Source organism: Esox lucius, chromosome 7, assembly GCF_011004845.1.
Source record: "Esox lucius isolate fEsoLuc1 chromosome 7, fEsoLuc1.pri, whole genome shotgun sequence".
NCBI lineage: Eukaryota > Metazoa > Chordata > Actinopteri > Esociformes > Esocidae > Esox > Esox lucius.
This window is the reverse complement of record NC_047575.1, coordinates 14,132,465-14,150,655: the sequence shown is the minus strand read 5'-3', so window position 1 is coordinate 14,150,655 and position 18,191 is coordinate 14,132,465. Positions and strand designations below refer to the sequence as shown.

Sequence of the window (18,191 nt, the reverse complement as noted above, 5' to 3'; positions counted from 1 at the left end):
GGTGTTTACCGCTTAGCTTACCTTGTCAACTCAAATCATTGATCAAGTCGTGACTTTCTAATTAAATGACAAAGCACAAACACGTTTGGTGGCACTGTTGCATCATAACAATGTTGTAAACCAGTGTTTCTCCCTCATGTTCTGACTGGGGCCACCACGGTACGATAACACATCAAACCTGGACCCAACTGAAATGCTCCGGGCCTCATTTGTGTTTTGAAAATGTATTTGGACCTTGCACCTTGAGACAAGCACTTCGTCTCTCCCTCCTTGTCAGCTGCAGGTGCCGGTAGAGGCTAGTTTCTATTGCGCTGTATGTGGTGCGGAAGCTGCTATTTTTTTGTTAGTTATGAACTGATTTCATACTCATTTTGAAATATTGCATATTCACTAAATGTGCCTTATGTGCTCTTTTCACCTGACAGATACGTGTAGCCTACCTGCACTTATGCAGAATATATGGTTGTTTAGAACGTAATATTTATTCTCACTAATAATCCCAAGAAGATAACACGGAAGGTGAATTACTTGACTAGCCAATATCGCAGCAATTAATTCATACAGCTGCTCTCAACAGCTAACATTATTGGCCATCCCAAAATGCAGATGTTGTAGAACTCAATAATTATGAATAATTTATTTCCCATGAACATGACTTATCTCATGGAGGGTAAAGGCAATTACCCCAGTACTGCTGCTACCTATAGGCTACACCACTACATATTTGACATCTGAAAATCTTTTTTTTAAAGCATTTTATTTAGAATTAAATCATACTTAATTATAATAATGAAAACTAGGTAACTAGGAAAGTTTTTTTTTAAACAGATTGTATTTGGTTTGTCCAATCTATGTTGTTACAAAATAAGATACAGTTGGCTCAAACTTTGAAGCCAAGCCAGAATGCTACATGGACCACAATTGGATCACACCATCCAACTGAAATTGCTTATCCAAGGCTCTTGCACTAATCAATATGCCATAGTTAACATAAAATAAGCCCTACTCTAAAATATCCTATCCATGTAATCTTAATTTCAACATTCTTGTGTGTTGTGTATTAAACCTAACTTAATTACTATATGTGAGTTTTTTTTAAGGAAGAAGGCTATGCAAATCTGTATACTAGTGGGTTGTGGAACCTGTTTTTTGTCATTCAAAAATTCACCACTAGGTGGCATACCATCATTGTGTTAAAACGAGGCAATACTGAATGGGACAGGACGTTCATGTAAAAACATAAGAAACCATGTTTTATAAATCCTTTATTTGGAGACATAAATTACAAATACAAGGCCTGAGATTTGCATGTGTATAAAACTACAAAAATAATACCATATTGGCCTATTGTGGGGTGGGTAGAACTTTTGTTAAGGGCCTTTCACTTTTGCTTAGGGCCTTTCATCAGTATCACCTGTGATACTGCAGACCCAGAGATTTCAGCAATTAACTTAGTGTTATCAAAAATTATAGGAATTAAAAAGATGCTTCATGATCCTTTCAGGACACTGCGACCTTGGTTGTCACAGTATCCCTGCACCAGTTGGAATTTAATGGCCTCAGACTGGTGGACTTGGGTGTGAGGTTAGCACGGTTGGTTGTTGATATTGGACAGCAGTTTGTGATGCTGGGCCTTGTATGGAGCAGTAAATGCCCCTGGAGCCATTGTTCCTCGCCCGTCCTCATCCACCTGGCCCATCAAGATGTAAGGCATACCTGAGAATGACATTCATCCAAAAAACATGTATTAGGCCAACCATCAACACGGTCAAGACACAACAGTCTCTGCTGATAGGTCAGCAGTGGGTGTGGCATAATGCGGCATGCTACTCAGACTGACTGGGAATACAAACTGGTTACCTTTGCGGATGACAGGGCACTGCCTGCATGCTGACACCAGTTTGACAGACATGTTCTCTCCAATCTGGGCTATGGTCAGCCGGCCGGCCTTGTAGGCCTTGATGAGTGACACACTGAGGTGGACGCTGCCCTTAGGGCCAGGGGTCAGCGCTGTGACCTTCCCCGTGATCACTGAAGGAGAGCGAGACGGCGGGAGGTGGGGAAGGCGAGAGATTAGATTGGTGTTTTTAATTGCCTGCGTATTGCCGTGAACTTGCTGTGAACTCAAAACACTGTGCAATGACGGTGCTTGTTTCATTTGTCTCTCCAACAGCACTGGCCGTCCACTGGAACTCACCAAATTCACTGCTGCAGAAACTGCTCTTGATGTTCCCATCCCTCTTACATGCCTTTGCACACAGTGGGTTCAAGGGCACTAGAAAATGAAAGCATTGTTTACACAGTCATAAACACCCTGTATAGTATACATATAACCACCAGCTATGTAAACCCAGCTTCTTGAATTGTGGTAGATCTTGTCCCTTGTCTTGGAAAATAATATATTTTTAAGGCTTGGGTAATCATTTAACCTTTTTTCTATAATATCATATTTTTAGAAGTTAATTACACACAAACGTGCAAAAAAGGTTAAAGAATTCCTTTCAACGCCTTTTACTCAGAAGACGAATCCAATGTTGTCTAGACATTGTTTGGGAACCGATAAAACAAGCAACGCTGAAGACATATAGTTACTGCCTGGTGCAAAACCATGTATCCCAGCCTTCTACTTTGAGGTGGTTAAAGGACAAGCCAACCAGCTTTTTGGTAGAGGAGCGGTGGTCTTTATAGTGACATGGAAAACAGAAGTAATTACATTTCTGTTTATTTCACTAGAGTGCAAAAGTTGGACTAATATTATCTTTGAAAACGAAACTTCTAAGATATCATAAGCCTGATCTCCAAAGAGCACACAGATATGTCAGTAAGACCTGGTCCAGAACCTTTACCAGTTCCCCATGCCTAATGACATTTGATCAGAGAGGTTAAAGAAAAGCATGATCCAATCACACCCTTTTGCTAGAAGTGGCATACATGGCATACATATATTAATTTAATTAATCATTTTGTGGTTTACAGGTGTAAATTCAGAAAACTCGTTGTTACCATCATTGTATTACTCCTCCTAACATTTGCACAATATTTTCATAATGATTTTATTAAGTTACCATATTATTAGATTTGGAATGGTATGATGAATCCAAGAACATTTAAATGAAATAAATGTACATTTTCCCCAAATGTCTTGCAGAAGTACCACGTAAATTTAAGAAGAAACCCTCTCTCTTTAAGGGATCAAGCTTCTCATACCTGGCCTTTTACCATCTGGTCTAACTCCGGGCTTGTCTGGTTTGTTGGCTGGGCGGGTCCTAACTGGTTTGACTGGTTTGGGCCTTGCAGTGGGCTCCTGGGGCTGTGGGGTCGGTGGTGCTTGGTATTTGGCTGTAGTGGGTGGCTGGGTGGTGGTGGTGGTGACCGTTCTCTCAGGCAGGATGGGTTTGACAGCTGGCCTCCGGGGAGCTGACTCGGTACGGGATCCGGAGACTGTGCTGTCTACTGTGGGCGTTCTGGATCCCCGGGGGATGCTTGTGTAACTGGCCATGAAGCCATCAGAGGTCACGCTGAGGTCAGAGACAAACTGCACCAGGAGAACGTTCCCGAAGGTCACAATGGGTCTGTGCAAGAGAGTCATACAGAGGGTTAGGATTGAAGGAAGGAGAGCTAAGTGGCCTAAACAAACAGATGTTATCACCATGGACGTAGACCACATAACAACATAAACAAAAGATGTCAGGCAAGCACACAAAGTACAGTCTTGTACCACTCACTCAGGGCTGACCACTCCACAGTATTTTCCAATGCGTCGAGAGTCATCTTTCTCTCCCCCGTTGAAGAAGGCCACATAGTCAAAGCGGCAGTAACTGTCTGACTCCACGTCAAACTTGTCGAACTTCACCTGTATCACCTAACCCACACACAGAAGGAGAAACACAAAGTTACTCACTGTGAATGTCACTTGTACCTGTAACATTCAGTTGCACATTCAGTTCTGTGGTTCTGGTGTTACTTAATAAGAGCCTCTTTTGCAGTGTCGTGCAATAAGAAGAGTGTGGAAAACTAATGACCTGGTCCGGCTCTACTGTGATGAGCCAAGAGCAACTGATGCCTGCTGGGTAATTTTTATCAGGCCAGTTTGGTGTTTTAATTTCACCCTGGGCTTTTGTCATCTTGCCTCCACAGAATTGGGGATCTGAAATGATTAATATACAAATGAATAAATCATCAGGGGAATAAAAGTTTTCACAGTGGTTGGGCACGGTACACCCTTTTTGTACATTAAGTGAGCAATAAAATAAGATAGGTGTTTATTCGAAAAGACTGAAAGAGTCAGTGCCCAAGAGATACTGTAAATCTCACCATTTGCATTTGGTTTTCCACTATTGAAGTAAGCCAGGAATCCCCTCCCTCCTGTCTCAGAGTCAGAGACCATATCCAGCATCATGGTGTTGGTGGTAGAGATCAGAGTACCAGGCCTAAATGTTCCACAGAACCTCCCGAGCTTCTGCACCAAGTTGGAGTGGCCATTGTATACATCCAGGTAGTCATAACGACACATGGCATCAGCCTCCAGGTCGAAGATACGGAAGGAGAGCATGACCACATTACCCTCTGGGACCTGGAGTTCAGAGGGATGGCAGTAGAGGCTTTAGGTCAGTCTGTATGTAACCTTCAGGGTAACTGGGGCAAGGCATGTGATGCAAGGCCAGTGACTCACTGTAATGCGCCAGGTACATTTGCTGTTAGGTTTATAGTAGCTTGGAAAATCTTCACTTCCTAAAAAGCCAGAATCTGCAGCCATTTCACCGCCACAGTGGAACGACGGCCTGAGGAAATAGTGGGGGTCAGTAATGTGGTAAGCATTAGCCAGAGTTTATCAAGTTGAGTAATACAATGTTATGTATTTAAGTAATTGACCCTCTGTACCCCCCCCCCCCCCCCACACACACACACACAAACCAAGTATTGTAACTAAATTCCTTAACAGATAATCCCTCAGGCATCCAATAATATTGCTTCCCCTTGGCCCACTGGCGTCAGCTTCAGGGGAGGGAGAGAGGGGGTGTAGACAGGAAAGAGACTGGACAGAGTTTGTGGGGGTTATGGTGTCCTTGACTGGAGCTTCCTCAAAGAGACCTCCCTAAATGTATGTTTTCATTTCTACTCTCTGTTGTCCCAGCCACCCAGTCGATCCCATCACATCGGAATGTGCACGTCTGCTCAAATATTTATTCCTAATTCCTTTTCCAAAAAATTTGAACACAAAATTTGCTTTATACAACGGAAAACCTAGAATACTGCCAAGATAACGTCATGGATGAATATCCAATTGCACGACAGTGGCTTCACAGACACAATGGAGACACAGGTGTTAAACACACGACAGCTGGGCCCATCCATGCAGAAACAACTTCAAAAAGCTGAAAAGGTAGAGATATACTTAAGAACTGACCAAACTGATCTCATGGGCCATTTGTTTACAAAACCCCAAACTGTGTCAATTACCATTCCCTCAAACAGAGGACCAAATTTATTTTCCAGGACTCAAGCCAATACTCTCAAGGCCAAATGCTGAACCAGGACACACTGAGAAAGCTCACACTCTGTCACATTATAAGAGCTCAAACATCCAGAACCCCAGCAAAGAGAAAGAGGGAGAGAGAGAGTATGAGGCAAGGGGGGGGGGGGGCAGCTGATGAGAGCCAAGGTGTCTAGTCAGAGCCAAGCCATCCTGATCTAACTCTACACAGACACATGCAGTCAGACATACAGGCAGACAGATGGACAACCAGACCCCAAAGCACTAACATCTGGGGGAGCTCAACCACATCTACATGATGGACACAGCCTCAACAACACTGCCATATCACCAAGTTAATATTAAACAATCACAGATACTGAGGTTCACGTTTAAAATAAGAACACAAAAATATATTTAAAGAAAAATGCATCACACTCTCCGCAGCGCATATGCTCTATTTAACTATAGAAATTATGTTAAAAAAGAGTTTTTGTGGATATTTTCACTCATAAATGTGCTTTAAATTTACCTCAGTGGAGCCGTCCACTCTGAACACACACCAGCAAGCCTTACAGCAGCATTCCCTACCTGGTGTAGTTATTCTGTGGTTGTCTCTGGCCCAGTGCAAATCCTATAGAGAGAGCCAGGAACACGGAGAGACCCCGGACACAATCCTCACGCTTCATGATGAGAGCCGGCAACCTGAAAAGAGTAGACAACTTAAACCCAGGAGAGAGACGGGAGTAAGCCGAGGGAGGGTTAGTGGACGGGGAGGGAGCCACTGGAGAGGCGGAGAGACTGAGTTGGAGAGAGAGGAGAGAGGTGCTGAGAGGGTAAAAGGAACTAGAAGGAGCTAGAAGGAGTCATGACGGGGGAGGCGAAGGGGAGGGCAGTGTTTAATTAGAACCAGATGCTGTGTCAATGGCCTCCATGCAACAGAAGGGGTCCAAGAAAAAGCCAGAACAAAATGAGTGTCAGACGCTGACTTACCACAGGGGCTGCACAGAACTTTGTGCAATAGACTAATTCAGAGGAATGAAGATGCGTCCAGGTTTAATCAGAGCTCCTGTCCCCAGTCGCTCATTATCACGGATGCTTCCTGGTCCCACAGGTGGAGGCGGAGCCTGGGGCACCAGGGAACAACATTCCATTGGTGGTTATTGACCTCCACCATAACACATGCATTTAGATCTACGGGCCGTCATGACAAAGGAGTACCGTACACTTTCAGAACAGCTTTAGCTAATTAACTTGGTAAAAGTAAACCAAAGTATTCAGCGCCTCCTTCATCTTTCACCATATCCCGCAGACCCCTGCTCCTTTAGATCCACAGGCAAACAGCAACACAGTCATGGTGACTTTATCAGCCCACACAATGCAACAAGATAGGGGAGTATTTTTCAGAGCAGGCTGGGGGAGTACTCTCTATGAAGAGCTCTGTTATTTCCAGTCAGGGTCACTATGCTGGTGCCAGTTTGAGGTGGTGCAATTTCATAGATATCATGGGGAACAGAGCAACGCAACGGCGGTCATTCACCGTACAGGTGGACATACAAACATTTAGGCATGAGTCACTAACTGGTTTTCGTAAGTGAGAGCCTAGGTTCTGCCTAAACTGCTTCACAACCAATTGTTATCTCATGAGAACAGTATGATACACCAACTCATCAAAAATGCTGCTCATTAGCTTGCCTTCCGCTTCCCAGTCAGTTTTTGCAGACTGCCGTATGTTTGTTTAGCCGCAGCTCTGTTGAAGGACAGAGGCAGAAATAATGTAGTCTGCTGGGGGTGGATGGCGTCTGTCTAGGAGCTGTTGCTGCTGCCAGAGTGACCGTAACACCTGGCTGGAGTCCAAGTCGACAGCTTCTGCCACGACTCCAGAACAATCCATCGTCATAGACGCATTCCTGCTGAAGAGACAGTCAAGTACCGGGGGTTCTGGAAGTCTGCGGTGAGTAAGGGAGTTTCAAGCTGCGGAGAACCAGAAATGAACTTTGATGACGGCCCATGGGGACAGGTTTAAGTACCATGGCAGACCAGGGCTACTCAAATGTGCTGTGTTTACGATTGAGATCATGTTTACTTTTTTGAATGAGACAGTGTAAATCACCACTGCGCACTGACTCACACGTAGGATCGCACACTCTCTGTGCCTTGAAGTCAGTTTTTGAACTCAAAATCTTCAGTCCCTGAAGTTTTAAAATATTACTCAATTAAATATCTGAAGGAAAGCTTGCTGTGACGTGGAGGGACAACAGTCACCAATAAACAAGAACAGCATGAACGTGTGATTAGGGTGACTGAATGAACCCCTTAGCATTCGTTGATGCTTAAAAAAGATCAGTGTTTACCCACAGAGCTGTATGGAGTAAGCAGGATTGTATCTGTGAAATTCTGGCATCTGCGATCACAAATGCTCTCCATCTTGAAATAATCAGTTTACTTCTTTGAGTAGATAAACAAACTGAATAGGTGCATACTGCCACCTGGAGCATGATCTCTGAACAGCCATAAACCCATGGTTGGAATGGTCATACTGAGTATATTTAATTGCCTGATGTCTTTTTATGACCTGTCTGGAATTATGTGATCATTCCTAATAACCCATAGGAATGTTCGACCTATAGGGACAACGTAAAACATCCTCAAGTCCACTGCCTCTATACAACTCTGTACTGCCTCTATACAACTTCACCCTGACATTGTACAACTCTGCACTGCCTCTATACAACTTCACCCTGCCTTTGTACAACTCTGCACTGCCTCTATACTGCACTGCCTCTATACAACTCCATTTACCCACCTCATGGACACACACTAGCTGAAAAGATAAACTCCCTCACAATATGTACATGTGCAATAATACCAAGCTAAAAATATCTAAAGCCTCCTCAGGAAAGCCAGTGACCATGATGGTGTGGCGATCATGAAGCAAACTGTGCTAATAGGGTCACTATACTTCTAGAAGTTATTGTGTTTAAGTCAAATCATAGCCTCTCTTCCTTGGAAACTCTTCCTGATATATGTTTTTACCCCCAAATAGTTGCATGTAACCAGCTTTTGTTTATTTCTAACTTAAGTTTCATAGAAATATATGTATTGCAGACCAAACGAAATATGTAACCAAAAGCCTTAAAATGATTTCTAAAATGGTGGTTAGCTTCAAGTACATTCTAATGTGTTCTAGTATTTAGGTTATATTTTCTCACTCGTCCTAGGGCTAAGTCTGTTTAAAGTTCTGCTGACTAACACACTGTGCTGTTTGCCACACGTCTATCCGTGGGTGGAAGTGACAGGGCCAGGGAAAGAATAGTCCAAATTCTTTCTCCAGCCTGTGTCCAGCAGTGCAGTCCCTCCCTGGAATATTCTGACACTTTGACATTTGTGACTACAAAGATTACAGAGAATTGAGACTACTCGATGTTAGAGCTGAGATCATGCTTCCTGTTGAATTGAACCTCTGGACTCTGAGGGTTGAGAAATGGTTTTGACCCATGTCAATACTACCAAGATGAGGCACAGTAGAGCGGAGCTTGCTGACGTCACTGGTGACCTGGCCAACAAGCTGCTGAGGGTCGGGGAGTAGACAGCACTGTCGTGTGGAAAACATGTTACCTTGTTTCTCAAAGGTCAACAAGTTAGATCAGATTGTCAGCTAACTCTATAACATTATACTTTAATGTGGTTTAGAGAAGAGAACACCGGAATACTTTGATATAAAGCTACTATTTGTGACAACTTAAAATAACTTAATATTCCTCATGTAGCTCATCATTAATATTGTTCAAGCAGCTAATCCCCCAACTTCAGATGATCAATTTTGAATTCACACATACTGTACTTCATCTTAGGTTACAACAAACTGTTCCCCCACACCCTCTACTGGCAGAGGTTAAGTCAAAATACATGATTTCATCTAGTACACCTGAAATACAAAATTCACATCTCAAATGCAAACACAAAAGAAACCAAAATGCATTTCATTTTTTATATTAATTTCAACAAAATTCCCCAAAGGGTTGTACTAATGACAAATCCAAGGACAAACAGCAGTAACAGAGGAAAAAGAAAGAATGAAGGGCAGAACACTAAAATCCATTGGCCTTCTGATTTATGAAGGTCTGCTCTCATAAAGCGGAGTCACCCCTAAACTGCTCTGTCTCATCACTGTCCTGGTCGCATCAAGAAAAACTAGCTCAATCTGTACTGTTACCATGGAAACACCCACCTCTGCTCCTGACAAATCAGAGATGGTTTCTGTAAAAAAAAAAATATACCAGACTCCAACAAATAAGTGGGTATTTCTTTTAACATGCTCTTTAGGAATTGTCTATTTTCTGTATGTCTCTGGAGGAGATAAAATAGTCAGAACATGTTCCCAATTTCTAAAATGTTACATATTTTTACAATGATTGCAGCAGACAGTTCCAATCTACAATGTATTTACCTTTTATGACATCAATAATTATGGTCATGTCATAAATGGTAATTTTCTGTTTGTCCAGAGACATTTATGACATGACTAACCAGGCCATTATAAGCTGCAGTATACCCTCTCCTGGATGGTGTACTGCAATATACTATATACACAGTATATCATCTGAAATTACTTACAAGTATTCTACAAAATATTTTTCAACATGAATTTTTGGATTGAAACGTTTTCACTCCAGATTTGACAATTTTCCAATATGGACACTGAACAAAAATTATATTGCGTTGATACACGCAATAATTGGTAAACTATAGGAAAGAAAGACCTCAACCTAGTGAATTACAGATGGAATTTGACTTGGGTCCAGGCACAAAACATAAAATATATACAACACGCCTGTCTTTCCATTCCAAAATACATTCAGTATGTAATATGCACACCTCATGTACAATGAGATACATTCCCCATGCATTTGCACAGGATTCGCTATTCTTTGGCTCCTCCTCCCTTTTCGCGTCTTTAAACAGCACAGACTGACAGAAGGCGTGGACCTGTTTTGCCACATAGAACCCCCCACTTTGTGTGTTACAACAACGATGCCAGTTCCTTAGTGTCCCCCTCAAGCATCAGTCTGGGGGCCTTGTGTTGCTGCCACGGCAGTGTTGCCAGTGTCTGTCGCCATGGTAACAGGCCTCTCTGGGGACGCGCCACCCTCCTCCTGTAGCTGAAGGACCTCCGTCATGTCCTGCAGGTCCACTTCAAAGGTACGTGGGGCAGAGGCAGTGGGGGGAGAACCACACCCTGTGCAAGTCTACAACAAGCAGAGGGACAACAGGTGATCAACCTTCCTAAACAAGTACATCTATTTTATTAATCGCTGCTGTCATTTATAGGGGTTCATGTGAATGTTACACGTCTGAGAGAGGCGTAGCTACCAACTATATTATCCGTCAGGTCTGAGAGAGGCGTAGCTACCAACTATATTATCCGTCAGGTCTGAGAGTGGCGTAGCTACCAACTATATTATCCGTCAGGTCTGAGAGGTGTAGACATTCTAGCTGTGGTATCTGACTTACAGGACAGTGGATGGCCTGTGGCAGTCGTCCAGTGCCCATCCAGGGGTGGACCTGGATTAGCTCTCTCTTCTGCTCCTCAGTGAAGTGCGGCTGCTTTTTCTGCACTGCCCGCAGTACCATACGATCCTCCCTTAGAACAGTCTCCCGGTCCCTTTAAAAATCACACACATCAACTGTCTTTCCCATGTCCATACCTTTTTTCACCAATCTCTGGATTTCCGGCCTTAATATAGACTGCATGGTTAAATAATATACAAAAGTAGACTACTTGCATTCTACGCTTGCCATCAATAACATTAAAAAAACAATAGCATTTCATATTATTATTAAGGAGCGATAGATGTCACTTTAATTGCCAGGACAGTGTAGAGCATTGACTATGGGGAGTTCTTACCTGGTGGGCATTTGGTAGGTCATCATAACCTTATCGTCCGTGTTGGCCATGAGGAGCCAGATGGGGTCCTGAAGGACATACTTCAACAGCTGGGCTTCTTCAGCACCCCCTGCTGTCTGCTTATGGGAGTGGTCGTTCTCGGACGAGTCGATGCTGCCGAAGTACTTGCTGGTGTTGCTGCTTCCTGTGGCCGATAAAGGAATGCGGTTGGGATATAGTCACGACATACCAGGTCACTCTATGAAAACCCCCTTGACTGTCACAGAGCGAACACTAATAACGTGGGCTCTGTTAACTCACTTGTGCCACTCCCCGACGTGCTGCATCCGTTGGAGCCAGAACCCGAGGACCCAGAGCCAGAGGCAGCTGAGCCGGTGCCTGAGCAGGCGTCCTCCTGTAGCAGCAGGTCCAGTAGCTCACTGGAGGTGGACATGGCATCCTGGTCATCGGCATCCGCCTGGAGGAGGGCAACAACACAGGAGAGACACGAGTTAAAAAACCCAAGTGGCTAGACTAAAGCCTTTCTAGAACAACGGATTGCCTAGTTTAACACTCACGTTGTAGTCCTCTTTGGCATCTTCCTTCATACCGCAGCAGTTGACAGAGCCTTGACCTCCAACCTGAGATGCCGAGCCGGGCGGGGGCGGGGTCTGCCGCGGCCCTGCCGACGCAGCTTCCGGACGGCTGCCTGGCAACTCCTCCAGCTGCAGCAAGTTTAAGGGCGACGAGCATCGGGACTGGAACAGTGGCGAGTCCGTCCCCTCCAGGGGGGCTTGGCCCGTCGACTGAGGAGTGCTGGAACGGGAGTGGCTGCGCCTGACAAACGTGGGATCCATTCCGGGTAAGGCAGCGCCATGGAGCCCGGGAACCGGGGCAGGGTTTGGGAAAGGTAACGTCGGACAGGGATTGTAGAAGCGCTGGGGGATGATGGACAGAGCAGGGTTGAGCTGTGACTGGCCGAGCTGAGTTAGGGCAGGATTCAACTGAGGCACGCCATTCATCGGCGCCATGGCGGGGCTGAACTGAGCCAAGCCGGGGTTGAGATGCGCTAGTGGGATGGCCGGGTTAAGCTGTGTCATGCCAGGCATAGGGGGGCTAAGGTGAGGTATGGCGGTGTTATACGCTGTGGGGAGGGCAGCGTTGAGCTGACCCAGCTGCGGTACACCTCCGTTGAGCTGAGGGAACATGAAGTTGGGCAGGACAACCATCATCGGCGGAGCCATGGCCATGGGTATCTGGCTGCTGTGCAGGGGGAACTGGAAGCCCGGCTGGGGGCTGGGGTAGCCCAACTGCATGTTGGGGTTCACCCCAGTGTGGCCCAGGAGTTGCTGGGGGTAGAGGGGGAAGAAGGGCAGGACTCCCGGAGGGTACTGAGGGACGGCGGGTGGGAGGCTGGCCTGAGAGGCCACGGATGTGGGCCAGGAGGAGGACGAGGTCTGGGGTCCCTGCATCATCAGGGGCTGGCCCGTGGGTAGTGTGAGGCCTTGGTGCCGCTCCCTTCTGGAACGACTGTTGACCCCCGAGCCGGACTGGCCATGCTGGGAGCCCTCTTGATGGTGCTTCAGCCGTTTGCCCCCGCGGCCCCTCCTCCGGCCATTGGCGCCAGCTGGGTAGTCCTGTGAGCTACGGACCCCTGGCGCACACGGAGAGACAACACTGGGGTAAGCTACAGACACACCATGGAAAGTCATTCATATGATTTTTTCCCGTCATGATGGGAGGCTACATCTCTTACCTTTGGGCGTGGCGGTGTGTCCTCTCTGTGAAGGAGAGCCGGGGTCCAGCATGCAGAGTTCACCCAGGTCCTGGAAGCGACTCAGGAACACCTGTTCCTCCTGCTGGGTGTGGGCAGACAGCACCTCCTTGGTCAGACCGAGGCGCCCGGAGCATCCAGCCGACCTGCGGTCGTCCTTCTCGGGCTGGGCGTGGCTGCGTGTTGCTGCGTTGGTCAGGACCGTGGGCTGGGGGGTCACTGCCGTGGTGACGGTGTTGGGAGTGGCTGGGGAGGTGGGTGTGGAGGTGGTTGGGTTCTCCTCCATCATGACAATATCTGCAGGAAATACAGTTGACAGCATTAGAGATGAGAAAAGAGACAGGCAAAGAAGTCATCCAGTCGCCACCTGTGGGGCACCCCCGTGTCTCACCCCCATGTGTCTCACCCCGTGTCTCACCCCGTGTCATCCCCCATGCGTCAGCCAGTCAACCGAGGGATGCATCCTACCTGACTCAGGAGGCTTCTTGTCCCCGACGTGGACGATGGTGCTGCTGAAGCTGCACTGAGACGTGACAGAGACCACACTCTCAGCCTTGCAGTGCAGCGCCAAAGGACTCATATGAGGCCCTCCTTTAGATGCATCGTTGCCCCGCGGCCCTTCCAGCTCTACAGGGAGACACGCAGTTAGACACCTGGCCCAGAATATCTGCAGACCGTAGGAACGCCAGAGACATTTATTGTGTATGCTCGTCAAAATGATTTAATGTCTTTGTGTACCTTTGGCTGTTCCAGGTAACTCCCTCTGCTTGTCATCGTCTGACGTTGAGGATGTGGTGCAGGAGGAGGAGCCACACTTCCTCTTCACTGTGTTGGGGACATTACAACTCTCCAGGTAGCGTACGATGCTGTCCAGACAGTTGATCTGCTGGTATGAGTAGCTGGCTGAAGGCTCTTTCCTTGAATGCACAGAGGCCAGGGTTTTAATTGGTCCCAGAGCTCTAGTAGGACCCTTGTTTAAATTATTTTGCCCCACCAGAGCTCCTGCGAATGGGGGGGGGGGGGAGAGAGAAGAGCTGTTAGCATTGTGTCGTCTCAGATATGTGGCTATATTCTTCCACTCAGACATTTCATAGCAGTCCATGATAAGACCCATCTCGTCCATAGTACATTTCCATGGGCTCACCATGTCTGCGGAGAGGCGGCCGGTTGCGGGACTCGATAAAGACCTGCTGACCGTTGGTCTTCACCATGTGGACGTCTTTACACATCTGCTGGAATGTCATCTGCTGCTGGAGATAAGAGAGGGACGGACTTGGCTTACAAACTAATACTGACACCGTTGCAAAAACCCCAATGACCCTGTAACTTGAGGGACATGGCTAAGGTTCTAACTGCCGTAAGTACTCACTGATCTCTGGGTGGTCATCAGGGTGATATCCTTGGCGGTGGGGCTGTTGCTGCCTGAAGAGGAGCCAGGGCCGGGCCTCTGACGATGGAACCCATGGGAGCTGCAGTAGCCCTGGGAGCCACCGCGGTGGACTGGCTGCACCAGCACGCGGTGGATCTGCTCGCTGAGCCTGGGGACCTCTGGAGACATGGCCCGGGCCTCCACCTCCACGCTAGGCGTGAACACGTCCTCGTTCAGGGGACTCCTGTACGAGACGAAGGCTTTAGGGACAAGGCAACCATGCTGCTCGGCCGCTACATAAAGTCACTGGGGGTTCGGACGAAGCGGAGGTTAACTACTCACGTTCTGACTTTGTGTCGACCGACGATGAACGCCACTTTGCGGCTCCAGGGGTTGACGAAAGACGACCAGCTGGTGTCAATGGTGAGATACTCCCCGTTCCGGGCACACATCCGCAGGGGCGAGTGTTCAAAGGGCTGCCCAGCGGACTGAAGAACTGAGGGAGAAACCGGGGCAGAAGCACGTAATCAACACACCCGTTGGTGAACCTCACCGGAATGCTTAAAGCACCGCAGGCTGGAGACGAGGACTCACTCTTTTTATGGATAGCCACCATGACAGGCCTGTCATCAGGGTGGAGGTACATGAGTACAGGAGTCCCAACCAGGTCCTGGGGCAGGTAACCCAGCAACGGCACCGCCCGTTCGTCGACCTCCTGGAACACACAGCTCGGGGTATGGCTGGTGGTAAAGATCCTCTTGTCCGCTGGGATTCGGGGAGCTTCGTATCCTGAGTGCACCCTCTCAGCGATGAGCAGGCAGCAGGGCTGGAACTCCTCCGAGTCCCCCAGTGTCAGCTGGTAGGGGGTCATACGGAAGGGGTAGTAGCGGACCTCCCCCTCGCTGTCCCTGCCCCCGCTGATACGACAGAACATGGATTTCTCCTGGGTGCAGTCCACAGGCGAGTTCACTGAAGGAGAGAGGGGGAGACATTAACACCATACAGCAATAATGATATCACACGCACGCACAAATGTCACCTCCACTTCCATCTGAGTTACAAGGACGTGGGAGGCTTACAGGAAGAGCCCGTACAGGAGGACCAGGGGGGGAGGCGGCAGGGAGCGGTGCTGCTGTAGAAAGTGCTGACATCCTGGGGGGCCAGCAGCTCAGAGAAGAGGGCCCCCTGGAGTCGCTCAGGCTTAGTGCGCAACATGGGAGAAGCCTGGGGGGAGATGTACACCACCTTCCCCGAGAGGAATGATACTCCCACAGAGAATGTGTCCTGTACAGGAGGTAGAAGAAACAGACCAGGTCAGAACAATGATCCAGACGCTTCGTGTTCTGGCAAGATCCCAGTGTCCGGCAGTTTGTACCGTGTTTTGAAGGGTGTATTCAGAGGTGATGTTGTCCAGTTCCTCTGTGGTGAAGGCTGAAAGGTCCAGGCTACAACCGTGGCTCTCCTCCACACTCCACTGATGGTAATACTCCTGATTAGCTAAAAGCAAACAAAGACATTAACATTACTACTAGATCCTAAAGCTTCACAGTAAACATCTAGCAAAACAAATGCTCAAACGGCCATACAGCCTTTGCTTTAAATCCTTGCCACCACTCCTATAAATATGATTTATTTATTAATTAGCAATGGTATGTTAAACTACCTTTGACTTAATTAAAATGCAGGCACAGGCAGAAATTGTTTCAACGGAATCCATTTGACTCCGGGTAAGCAGAAAAAGGGTATACGTCCAAAAAGTCACAACTTCTATTTACCTCTGACTTGTTTGACACAGTTGAGTGCATACTGCAGAGAGGCCAGAGTGCTGGAGCGACCTTTCGAACGCTGGTCAGCAGGCATGCGGATCTTTAGCTCCTTCAGGGCCTTGAGCAGCTCCCTCTGGGTCTGCAGCCTGGCCGGCTGGTCACTGCTACAGCCGCTGGTGGACGGGTTGTCCTGTTCTGAGCTGCCACTCAGCAGACTGTAGGCCATGGAGCTGTTGGGAGGGGACGGGCTGTGGGAATTGGAGCTGACAGGGCCAAAGTAACAAGAGATCGATATTATCCATTTCGAACAGACAATGTCCTGGCTCCAATCTGAAACTGACTGAGGTGTTTGTAGAAAATAATCTATACCTTTTGCTCTCGGTTGTCTCCATGGCAGAGTCCTTTCCGTTATGGGAGCTACTGCAGGCATCAGTGTCATCAGAGTTGGAGGACTTGGGAGAGGGCTTGACCCCAGACCAGGTTCTCTTTCCATTTCCACTGGAGCTGCCAGTCTGACATAGTCCCTTGAGTCTGGACTGAGAGTCAACCTCTTGTTCCACTGCAGCTTCATCTGCTTCACCTACTCCACTAGTGTCATTTCCACAGATGGTGTATGCATTCCCATCACTCATAATAACCAGTATGAGCGATTGGCTAATGCTGTTTGACAAAAGGTATCTGTCAAAACAAAGTGCTGTGATACCCTGCCACTAGGTGGGGCTACTAGACTTAGATTGAGTCATGGTATGGTAAAGCCAACATTCGAAGATGATAAACGTTTGCACGGTGTCTAATTGATCTTAGAGTTGTTGATTTGTGCCAATGCTGAGCCTATAAACTTGGTAAGCCAATTCAAGAGAAGTGGGGTGAGACTTGTCGGTTTGTTGTTCCACACATGGCAAGACGGTTGGAATGAAAACCTGCTGGAAGAAATCATTCACATTCATGAGGCGAGTCAAATTATATCTTGAGTAATACCTGATAATCTGAGTAAAACCTAAATCAAGGTATCTTTACTAAATTAAAATTAAAAAAACTGCCACTGTTCTAAGAGCAATAGTTCACCCAAACTGTAAGTAATGCATCCAAGTAAGGACTTGTTTTCCATATAAGAATGAGAACAGTTAAACGACAGTATTTCACTATCTGGCGTGTTGACGGCTTACTGAAAGAAGCTAGCAGAATAACGCCGGTGGGGGATTTTACATTAGACACAGCGGAGCCAACGTGCCTTACTAGACTAGGTCATATAGCTAACTATCCCGCATGCGCCAAAGCTTTTATTTTGACAACTCAAGCCTGATCAGCACGGGTCTCAAATCTCACGAACTGACTAAAACTACATTAAATTGTACACAGATTAGCAACACACAATAACAATGTCAATGCACAACCAGGGTTCATTTGAAAATCTACATACAGTAGCTCACTTTATCGTAAAAACAAACATGCAGTTACAACCAAATTGCAGTATTATTGCTATACAGTACTATTAACGTCTTAGCCAGCAAGTTAAGTTACATTAATAGCTAGTACTATATAGCAAAATAAAGTGAACTACTTTAACCAGTTAGCCTGCTAGCTAAATCTAAGTTAGTTAAGCCAGAGCATAGCTACTAGCTAACGTATTTTTCAAAGTTAATATTATCACCTTTTTCCATGAACAGAAAGTGCGTTTCGTGGCAAACAATGTTCAAACGTCTTCCACAATGTTTTCAGTATTTATATATATTTTTTTTAAATGCAGAAACCTGGAACGACATCTTTTTGCGACTTACTCCAATGTTGATCGCCTGCAAGACAAGCAGGCAGGTACACTGGACAGAAAAGCATTTCTTTCGTACGACTGGGAGGGAACACGCAAAGGCACACGTGCTTACACCGTTTGTCTTCTCCCATGTGCTGCAATGATTGGTCCTCAA

The 18,191-nt window shown here is 46.8% G+C and overlaps 2 protein-coding genes across 4 annotated transcripts; both read right to left on the bottom strand.

Annotated features, from left to right (window-relative positions):
* Positions 1-1,247: 1,247 nt before the first annotated feature.
* pcolcea (procollagen C-endopeptidase enhancer a) lies at positions 1,248-6,762 on the bottom strand. Its single transcript, XM_010894634.5, has 10 exons — positions 6,467-6,762; positions 6,065-6,178; positions 4,673-4,781; positions 4,315-4,573; positions 4,023-4,147; positions 3,726-3,862; positions 3,208-3,572; positions 2,198-2,275; positions 1,861-2,031; positions 1,248-1,716 (listed from the first exon to the last, which is right to left on the bottom strand). Exons 2-10 carry the CDS (start codon positions 6,160-6,162, stop codon positions 1,586-1,588), a joined length of 1,473 nt encoding a protein of 490 aa, XP_010892936.1. The 5' UTR covers positions 6,163-6,178; positions 6,467-6,762; the 3' UTR covers positions 1,248-1,585.
* A 2,688-nt stretch (positions 6,763-9,450) lies between these two features.
* LOC105024595 (period circadian protein homolog 1) lies at positions 9,451-18,105 on the bottom strand. 3 transcript variants are annotated; one of them, XM_020048451.3, is made up of 17 exons: positions 17,921-18,105; positions 16,639-17,189; positions 16,279-16,532; positions 15,879-16,000; positions 15,583-15,787; positions 15,098-15,472; positions 14,846-14,999; positions 14,504-14,747; positions 14,279-14,381; positions 13,873-14,136; positions 13,603-13,761; positions 13,117-13,431; positions 11,939-13,014; positions 11,682-11,838; positions 11,382-11,565; positions 10,988-11,138; positions 9,451-10,722 (listed from the first exon to the last, which is right to left on the bottom strand). In XM_020048451.3, the coding sequence occupies exons 2-17, from the start codon at positions 16,899-16,901 to the stop codon at positions 10,531-10,533; spliced, it is 4,218 nt and encodes a 1,405-aa protein (XP_019904010.2). In that variant the 5' UTR covers positions 16,902-17,189; positions 17,921-18,105; the 3' UTR covers positions 9,451-10,530. The 3 variants fall into 3 exon arrangements, with proteins under 3 accessions (XP_019904010.2, XP_010892934.2, XP_010892933.2); XM_010894632.4 differs by having other exon boundaries at positions 14,279-14,384; positions 16,639-17,192; positions 17,921-18,104; XM_010894631.4 differs by having other exon boundaries at positions 14,279-14,384; positions 17,921-18,104.
* Between the last annotated feature and the right edge of the window lie 86 nt (positions 18,106-18,191).

What these genes read in the sequence shown, in the direction of transcription:
- pcolcea (XM_010894634.5), bottom strand. Translation starts at nt 6,162, where the DNA reads ATGAAGCGTGAGGATTGTGTCCGGGGTCTCTCCGTGTTCCTGGCTCTC. An exon ending in CCACAGAATAACTACACCAG is followed by an intron (nt 4,782 to 6,064) that starts GTAGGGAATGCT and finishes CTATTTCCTCAG; the next exon opens with GCCGTCGTTCCACTGTGGCG. An exon ending in TCACAGTAGAGCCGGACCAG is followed by an intron (nt 3,863 to 4,022) that starts GTCATTAGTTTT and finishes TGTGTGGGTTAG; the next exon opens with GTGATACAGGTGAAGTTCGA.
- LOC105024595 (XM_010894632.4), bottom strand. Translation starts at nt 16,901, where the DNA reads ATGAGTGATGGGAATGCATACACCATCTGTGGAAATGACACTAGTGGA. An exon ending in GTTACCTGGAACAGCCAAAG is followed by an intron (nt 13,762 to 13,872) that starts GTACACAAAGAC and finishes GTCTCCCTGTAG; the next exon opens with AGCTGGAAGGGCCGCGGGGC. An exon ending in ATGCCAAAGAGGACTACAAC is followed by an intron (nt 11,839 to 11,938) that starts GTGAGTGTTAAA and finishes GCCCTCCTCCAG; the next exon opens with GCGGATGCCGATGACCAGGA.